General features: G+C 51.1%; 1 protein-coding gene across 1 annotated transcript; it reads right to left on the reverse strand.

Moving 5' to 3' along the window:
* Positions 1 to 6,491: 6,491 nt before the first annotated feature.
* Positions 6,492 to 8,876, reverse strand: Amer3 (APC membrane recruitment protein 3). Its single transcript, XM_059281558.1, has one exon. It carries the CDS (start codon positions 8,874 to 8,876, stop codon positions 6,492 to 6,494), a length of 2,385 nt encoding a protein of 794 aa, XP_059137541.1.
* Between the last annotated feature and the right edge of the window lie 357 nt (positions 8,877 to 9,233).

Raw genomic sequence — 9,233 nt, forward strand, 5'->3', positions numbered from 1 at the left:
CAAACTTGGGGTTTATAGTGTGATCAAATATCCCCCAACAACCTCCTAGTCCAGAAATCAAGAACATGGCAGATAGCTAAGGTAAGTCACAGATGGGCTGGGATATATCCCAGCAACAAAAGCATTCCAAGAACCCCAACAGGCTGGGATGACCCCACAAACATAGGGGACTAATGCCTTTGGGGCCAACAGGATCACTAATGCTGAGTAAAGGGCTATCCCTCCTTCTTTACACAGTTCTCTTTTATAGAACAACTATTAAAAGGCACGCCTATTAGGCAGGATTCTTTAAAGGCACAGAACCCATCAAATGTATGTCTATTGTGGTGGTTTGAATAAGAATTGCCCCCTTCCAAGGCTCATATATTTGAATTCTTAGTCACCAGGAGTAGAACTGTTTGAAAGGATTAGAAGGATTAGGAGATGTGGCCTTGTTGGAGGGTATGTGTCACTGGGGGTAGGCTTTGAGGTTTTAAAAGCCCATGCCATCCATGTCAATCTCTCTCTCTCTCTCTCTCTCTCTCTCTCTCTCTCTCTCTCTCTCTCTCTCACACACACACACACACACACACACACACACACACACACACACACACTGCCTGTAGATCAGGCGGTAGAACTCTCAGCTACTTCTCCAGCACCATGCCTGTCTGCATTCCACCAAGCTCCCCACTGTAACGATAATGGATTAACCTCTGAAACTGTAAGTAAGCCCCCAACTAAACGCTTTATTTTATAGGAGTTGCTTTGGTCATGGTGTTTCTTCACAGCAATAGAAGAGTGACTAAGACACTATTATAAAAGGAAATTTATTAGATTGATTTACACAGTGCAAGCTGGGTAGTTCAGTGATGGCCATCTGAATGCTCAGAAGACTGAGAACCTCAGTACACGAAGCTGGAGGCCTCAGTAGCTCCAGACAGTCAGTGAAGGCCCAGAAAGTTCTTGTAGAGTGTCTGGTCTTTGGTCCACGTTGAAAAGCTGAAGAAGCTCAATACAGTGGAGGATGGTAGCCACAGTGACAACAGGGAGAAGTGCCCAGCAAGACGCAAGGCAGGAAAACAGATGGCACTGCTTTTGCCCTCCCTTTCTGTATCTGCACCACCAGAAGGCGCCACCCACTCTGAGGGAAGAGTGTCTCCCTTCTGTTAATCCTCCAGGTGAGTCTCTTAGGTCATTGCAGGTCTTGTCAAGTTGACAAGTTGGCCATTGAAGCAGACACAGCCTACCGATTCACTGATGTTCTGGTATTTGTAGGGAGTATCTTCCTGTGACCTTTACAGTGTCCATACATTTTAAGTGAGTTTATTCCAGACAGCAGGTAGATGGGTTTTTAAATATTTTTATCTGGTCTTATGAGGGCTTTATTTAATCTGATGTTCCTATTTAAAGTAACTGAGCATTGTTGGAATAAATTTTATTTTATTACCATTTTATTAGTTCACATGGATTTTGTATTCAGGGTTTTTAAAAAGCTTTCTCCTCTCTCCTGTTTTCTTTGATTTTAAGTACCTTACATGATTCTATTTTTATTTCTGTTTCATCACATCACTACAACCCCTTTAATAATGTTGATGGTTGTCCTCCTTTTCTTCTTCTTCTTCTTCTTCTTCTTCTTCTTCTTCTTCTTCTTCTTCTTCTTCTTCTTCTTCTTCTTCTTTTGAGACAGGGTCATTCTGTGTAGCCCTGGCTGTTCTGTAACTCAATTTGTAGACCAGTCTAGCCTGATCTCAAACTCAAAGATCTGCCTGCCTCTGCCCCTCTGCCTCTATCCCTCTGCCCCTCTACCTCCGCCCCTCTACTTCTGCCCTCTGCCCCTCTGCCCCTCTGCCCTCTGCCTCTTGAGTGCTGGAATTAAAGGCATGAGCCACCATGCCCTGCTACAATGCACTTCCAACTTGTTGATACCCTGCCTCTAGCAACCAACTATTCATTTTACAGGACCCATAAAAATCATCCTTCGATGTAACCTGGGGCTCTTTAACAATCTCATTACAGCCCACTGCTCCCTTAGAATGTAATTACCTTGTGCTTTTATTTGAATAAAACCCTTTGCTACTTTGCCATCGGTGTGTACCTTTTCAATTCTTTGAAGAAAGACATCAAGAACCTGAAATACAACTGGTCCAGCCAATGGCCACTAATAACACAGGTGTCAACAGCAGGACCTCAAGACAACCAGGCAGGGTCCAGGAAGCCTGTGTACTGCTTATTTTAAAATAATTAAAGTATGTTATAATTTAAAAATACATTTTGGGGTTAACCAGATGGTTGAGAGGGTAAAAGATCTTGCTGCACAAGCCCGGCTACTTGAGTTCGATTCCTAAAACCCACATGAAAGATGGGAGGAAAAGACCAATTCCATAAAGTCGTCTTCTGACCTCTCACTGCAGAGACATAAAGGGGCATCTTAGTCACTGTTATGTCAGTGAGGAGACACCAAGACCAAAGCCACTTTTATAAAAGAAAGCATCTAACTGGAGGCTTGTTTACAGTTTCAGGGGTTTAGTCCAATATCATCATGGCGGGGAACCTGGCAGCCTACATGGCACTGGAGAAGGAGCCAAGAGCTTACGTCCTGATCTGCTGGCTGAGAGAGAGGGGAGAGAGAGAGAGAGAGAGAGAGAGAGAGAGAGAGAGAGAGAGAGAGAGACACTCTGGCCTTGGTATGGGCTTTTGAAACATCAAAGCCCATCCTGAGATCCTTCACCCCTTTCTTCTTTCAGGCTACACTTCCTCCAATAAGGCCACACCTCTTAATCCTTCTAATCCTTTCAAATAGTGCCACTCCCTGGTGACTAAGCATTCCAAAATAAAAAAATATGAACCTACGGGGCGGGGGGGATTCTTATTTGAACCACCACAAGGAGGAAGGATAGAAATTTGCTTGTTACTGTTTTCCCATTTGTGACTTCCAACTTTTTACCCTGTGCATCTATTTTTTCCTTTTTAAGACTTTATTCTTAGTTTTCGTTAGGTGAATGCAGTTGTCTCTGTATGGGTATGTGCACCTGAACGCAGGTGCCTGAGGAGGCAGATGCCACAGGCTTCGGATCCTCTGGCACTGGAGTTACAAGTGTCTGTGAGGCCCCCGATGCGGGTGCTGGGAGCCAAAGTCAAGTCTTTCACAAGAGCGATATGTGCTGTTAATAGCTGAACCACCTCTGCCGTCTCTCACGCATTTATCTCCTTCACATGAAATAAAACAATAAAATAGGAAAGCGGGAGGGTGAGAAGGGCTCCCTGTAGGCGCCCTCTCCTTGTCCTGCCTTCAGGCCTTCTCTTGCTAAGATCTCTCAGACCCCTTCCATACCCTCCACCAACTCACTCTGCCCTCTCATCTACCCTAGGCCTGACTCACCATGTCCCTTCCCCATACCTCTGTCCTCATTTGCCCTCACAAAGCTGTATAAAACCCACAGCCGTGCATGAATAAGATGGACAGGAATGGTCAGAGAGAGGCTGCACAAATTTGAAGACCTGAGTTTGAATCCCTACCACCCGCATACAAATCTGAGTGTGGCTACATGCTCCTGTCTGAGCCACGGCAGGCAGAGACAGGAGGACCACTGTTGTCAGCCTAACACCAGGTTCTGTGAGAGACCCTGTCTAATAGGAACAAGTGAAGAGTGAGAGAACAGGACAATCAGTGTCTGCCCTGAGTCTATCCCTGGCTTCCACATGCCCACACATGGGCACATACACCTGTACACACACAGTCATACATAAAAGAAAAACAAGATTAACCAGAAAGTTCAGAAGAGGAGGCAGAGGCAGATTTCTTCCACTTCCAGAACTTGGTTAACACCTTAGCTGGCCCTAATGTCCCTTCCCAGTGGGTCACCCTAAAATCCACAGAGCCTGGCTATGGTGGCATTAATTGTGCCCAAGAGAGGTCAACCTGAGGTTTAGGTGTGGAGAAAGATGGTCCAGAGAGAATTCACATCACGCTCCTCTGTTCTCCCTGACCCTGGATCCACTACAGACCCTGAAGGAAATCCTCAGGGGTGCTGGGATCGTGTAGAGTGCCCCCTACCCAGGGACAGAACCACAGCCCTGGTTTCCCACGGCTCTGTTGCTACACCACTGCAGACCACACTGGGTCTGGGACCACGTTTTTGTAACGTGTTGTGCTCTTGAGTCCGGATGGTTTGACTCCATCACTTCAAGTTACTTTCAAGTTACTGCATCACAAGCCGTGGTAAATGAACACTGTCCTCTGCTTTGGGAAGAGATCTGGTCGTCAAGCAGACTCCTGGTGTGTGTGTGTGTGTGTGTGTGTGTGTGTGTGTGTGTGTGTGTGTGTGTCCAGACACTGAGTTTCAGGTATGCACCTATCGCCAATCTCTGTTCCTTTGCCCAGGGTTGGGATTACAGGCCCACACGGCCATGTGAATGCTGGGGATCTGGACTCCAGCCCTCACACTTTATCCACGAGCCACCTCAACAGCCTCAGGTTCCTGTTAAACCTCAAGACTGTTTCTCTCTAAATACGAGACTGAGAGTCACCGAGAAAGCAGAAAACAACACACAACACCTCGAGACTACATTCTTTCCAAAAAAGCATTTACTAAGCACTTTCTCTGTCGGGTACAGTACAAAGCCCCGGGGCTGTGACTGGGATAGAGTGGCCTCCTTACTGAGCTCTCGGCCTGCTTACAGAAGACATGTGGGTGGCACCCCAGGGCGCCCAAGCCATCTGTGGCCTGAAAGAAGAAAGGGGTGAAGACCCTGGGAGTGTCAGCTGAGGGAAACCAGTGGATGTTCCAGAACCTACTGCATAGCAGAGCTTTTGTAGTAGGGTTTGGACGGGATCTGCACACACTGCATGTGCATGTCTAAAGGAAGGTCACACAGCTGTACCCAGTCCCCAGGTCTGAAGATGAGCATATGATTTACCTCAGACTGCTGCAGGGGTCATGTAGGATGTTCTTCTATTTGTCACTTCTTCACAGCCAGGCTCAGGGATGTCCTGACAGAGTCTGGTCACAGGAGGAGAAGATGTGGGCTTCCCAGGTGAATAACCCTGTGCTTCTCTGTGTCCGGGTTCACACAGCCACAACCTTGATGCCCGTTTTAACCTATGGTGTGCGGCCCTCATCTCACACACAGCAGCCTTGGAGAGCTGTTGATGCCAATGGCCACGAGAACCTTTCTAGCCTAAATGCTGCCTCAGGCACTCAGGCACTCAGGCACTCAGGCACTGAATGTGTGCTACCCATGGGGCCACAGTGTTTGCCTGGACCTCCTGACCCTCTCCACAGAAGCTGTATCTGAAGTGTGACCTCTCCAGCAGCCTACCTACCATAGAATCCCAGTAATAAATATTACAGCTCCCTGTCCTCCTCATCCTTTGGCTGCCACTGATTATTTCGGCTGAGGTAGAATCAGATCCTTGACAGTGAGGATGGGCCCTCTGTGTCTGCCCTCATGCTGGTTCAGAAGAGATGCCGATCCTTCCCGGGGACACCAGCCACCAGGTCCTTTCATGATTCTGAATGCTTGGGTGCTGTTCATGTGTTGCTTTCAAGTCAGGAGTGGTGAGCACAGCTCCATTCAGAAGGTTTCCTGGAGAAGAGATGGTAATACTGACAGGATGAGAGGGCAGAAGCCAAGGCCTTTCCAACTCCAAGGCAGAACGGCAGAGGTGGGAAGGAGAGTGGGCGTGTTCCAACCCAAGGCCTCAGAGAACGAGTTGAAAGAAGTCATTGCTTGCACAGAATGACCTATGGCAGAACCTGGTGGTACTGACTAGTCAGGGTCTGGCCAACCCCGACAAAGCTGTGCACATGCGCCATGCTGGCTGGCTCCAGCCTGCAGCTGAGGCAGGGCTGGTCCTTGTGATTCCCAAAGAGAAGCACTGTGACACCGCAGTGTCCTGCAGACTCCTGTCCTGTCCTGGGTAAAGAGTAGGTTTGGATGAGGCCAGCGGGTCTTTGTGAAGTCAACCCCATGAGGTTCTCTGCTTCTTGAGCTATTGGCCCTCATCCTTTTCATAGACCTTAGAGAGATTGGCTATCTCAGTCTTCATTTACAACATGAACTGCTTTCTGGCCATCAGCCTCATTGCTCTGTGGCATGAGGGGCAGCCAAGCACATACGGCTTCCAGCAGCCCTGGGCTCAGACAAGGATTCCTTCATCTCATGCCCTCTCCCTCCCCCACATGCCTGAGCCCTGTTGTCTCTACCCCACATACAATCCTCACATCGGGTAAATGAAGATGGAGATTCTGGTCCTTGGTTCTCCTGAATGAGGTCGTGCAGATGCAGCTCCTGCAGAAATAACGAGCCTGTCCTGTGGGTGAGCCGGAGCCATGGCTGGCTTGCAAGTCCCCACTTTCAGTTATCCACAAAGAAGTCCGTGTCAGGCCAGAAGGCCATGGCAACTACGTGAAGGAGCGACTTGCCACTGTTTGCTGTCCAAAGAAAGCCCCAGGATTTCTGGGCAATAGCCACAGAAGCTTTACTGGGCAGCAGGGGCCCAGAATGGCTCAGGACCCCACTGAGCCTCTATCTGGAGCCCTGGGGCTGAGCTGCTGGGGCTGGTTGTCCACCGAGGCACAGACCTGGGTACCTAGCCTGGAAGGTTCCAACTTGAGCTGGCTCAGGTCCAGGAAAAGGTCATGACATCTCTGGTCCTGGGGGTTGGCTGGGGAGGAGAAGCCACAGACAGCTGCTCCGTCAGGAGCGTTGCTGCTTGTCGGTTTCTTTTGCACAGTGTTGGGACCCCAAGCCTGAGGCTTCCAGAAGAGCCCATTGCCCCTATCCTGTCTGGGAGAACGGCCGTCTGGATAGATTTGCAGGGCTGCCACGTGGGCCACGCAGCCTACAAGCATGGACCCTGGATCAAGAGTACTTCCCCCATGCCCTGGTCTTAAGGGGCCTTGAGCGTGCCTCTGGCTGGCAGGTATCCCCAGTTCCTTCCTAGAGCTAGCACAGGTTACAGGGTTTAGAGCTGTGCTTTTCCTGGAAATGCCTGTTGTCATGGTAGCTGCAGAGGAGGACCGGCCTTCGGAGAGGGCTTGTGTTCCTTCCTCTAGAGAGCCATCCTTAGATGGGACACTAACACCCCTTGCAGGCTCCCCTTGGACCTCACGCTCTCTTATAAGCAAGTCTTTGGTTCCTAGGTGTGCCCAGGGCTCCTCTCTGCTGGGTGCCAAGCATGTCCTGGCCTTGCCCATATCTAAGGCCTGGTCTTCCCTGCCTTCTAGGCTGTCTGTTGGTCCCTTGAGGGCTCTATGGGGGTCAGGTGGAGCAACAGGCTCCCTAAGGACCAGGGCAGGGGTAGGGGCAGGGGCAGGCGCAGGCGCAGGGGCAGGGGCAGGTGGCATCCTGCGCAACCAGTTGACGATGCCCATGGTGATGGCAAGTTCTGTGTCACAGAGCTTCAGCAGGCATTCCTTGCCCTTCCAGGTGCTCTGCAGGAAGCCCTGGCTGAGTAAGTCAGGGCCGGGCGCTGGGGCCAGGTTCTCCTCAGCTCCCACGTGGAAGCTACACATAGACAGTGGGGTCCCCAGGGCAGGCCCTGAAAGACTCTCAGACACACACAGATCATCATCCAGGATTGGGCCAACAGGGGCCTCGCTGGGGTCATAGAAGAGTTCATAGAGGGCATCCCCACTGTAGCTGTCCCTGGGGAAAGTGGCTGCCGATGTCCCAGGGCTCACAGCTTCCTTTTTCTCCTCCTCAAGGCCCGGTGAGAAGGAGTCATAGTAACCTTCATCACTGGTGGACACAGATTCTGGCTGTTCACTTTTGGGGGTACCTGTGTCTATGGAGCTGGCTTTGGAGCCACTGGGGGGACCCCTGCAAGGCAACAGGGGCAGTTCGGCTAGCCCAGCTGCATCTAACCTGAGCGGGTCTGTGTCTGTCCCCTGGGGACTCCTCAGCCTTGGGCCCAGCAGGGCACGCTGTTGCTGCTTCACGGAGCGATTCACATTGTCCCAGAACTTGGTGAAGTCTGACGCTTCATTCTGGGCAGGTGATGCCAGCTGTTCCACACTACCCTGGGAGGGACCACAGGGAGTTTTGCTGTCCAGAGCTTGGGGTGAACGGGCTGGGCTCTCCGGACCTTCTTTCATCTCCACAGATGGCACCGAGCTCCCATCTGCAAAGATCTCCCCACAGCCGGTAAGCGAATCGAAGCTTTTGAGGGAGGCCACATCCTCACACAGGGCGCTGCAGAGGTCAAAGGGCGAGTCAGGCAGAAACTCGCTGTCAGACAGGTCCTGGCATAGGCTGTCCAGCCCCAGCCCCTCCCCCATGGAGAGGAAGGGTTTGCCTTGCTGCACTGCAGCACCCAATGGGGTCCCAGGGGACGACAGACTCTTCCCCTTGGCTGATAGTGAGGCCAGGTTCTCAGTTTTGCTCCTGCGGATGTGAAACAGGTTCCGAAAGCACTTCTTGGACCTCTTCAGGGAAATCCTTTTTCTTGGGATGCTCTTAGCCACCGCTGGCACGAAGGGCATCTGGGGCACAAAGTGGCGGTAGTCAATCATCCGCTGACCCCCAGGGGTCTCTGGGAAGCTCATGCTGCTCACCATCTGCCCTGTGGCGGCGGCGGCTGCCTTCGCGGCCCCCGGCACACTCTCATGAGTCTTGCTCTTCCGCACCAACTTGAAGGTGGTTCCGCAGAGGGGCCCGGGACCCCCTTCAGGATCAGACTGGATCTCTTTGTTAGGGCACTGGCCACACCCTTGAACACGGGGACTAGTTTGGGAACTCTTCTCTCCATAGGGTCTCGGCTGCTCTCCTAGTGAGAGTGACCAAGGACCTGTGTCCTCTTTGGCTGGTGCGGGGGCTGGTGGGTCTATGAGTTTCTCGTGGGAAATCTGCACGCTGGATTTGATGAAGGTCTTGCCTCTCCTCAGCTCCATGTTGCCGGTGTTCTTGCCACTGTGGAGGAAAGCAGAGGGCATTTAGTGTCTGTGATGATCACCCTCTGGCGTCAGTGCGACTGGCTTCGGAATCATCATGAAAACACTTCTTTTGGTGTGTCCCTGAGGGGTGTTTTTAGAGTAGGTGAATTGAGATGGAAAAACACACCCTGAATTTGGAGAACAACATGCTGAGGCCCCGAACTAAATGAAAAAAAGGAGACAGACTGAGGAGTAGCCGTCAATTCTTTTGGCTTCTTGATTGTGGCTACCATGTGACCAGCAGCTGCCTCTTGTTTCCCCACCGTGATGGATTGTGTGTGTCCCTCCAAACTGTGAGCCAAAGCAGCCCCACCC

This window comes from Peromyscus eremicus, chromosome 16_21 (genome assembly GCF_949786415.1).
Source record: "Peromyscus eremicus chromosome 16_21, PerEre_H2_v1, whole genome shotgun sequence".
In the NCBI taxonomy this organism is placed as follows: domain Eukaryota; kingdom Metazoa; phylum Chordata; class Mammalia; order Rodentia; family Cricetidae; genus Peromyscus; species Peromyscus eremicus.

What these genes read in the sequence shown, in the direction of transcription:
- Amer3 (XM_059281558.1), bottom strand. Translation starts at nt 8,876, where the DNA reads ATGGAGCTGAGGAGAGGCAAGACCTTCATCAAATCCAGCGTGCAGATT.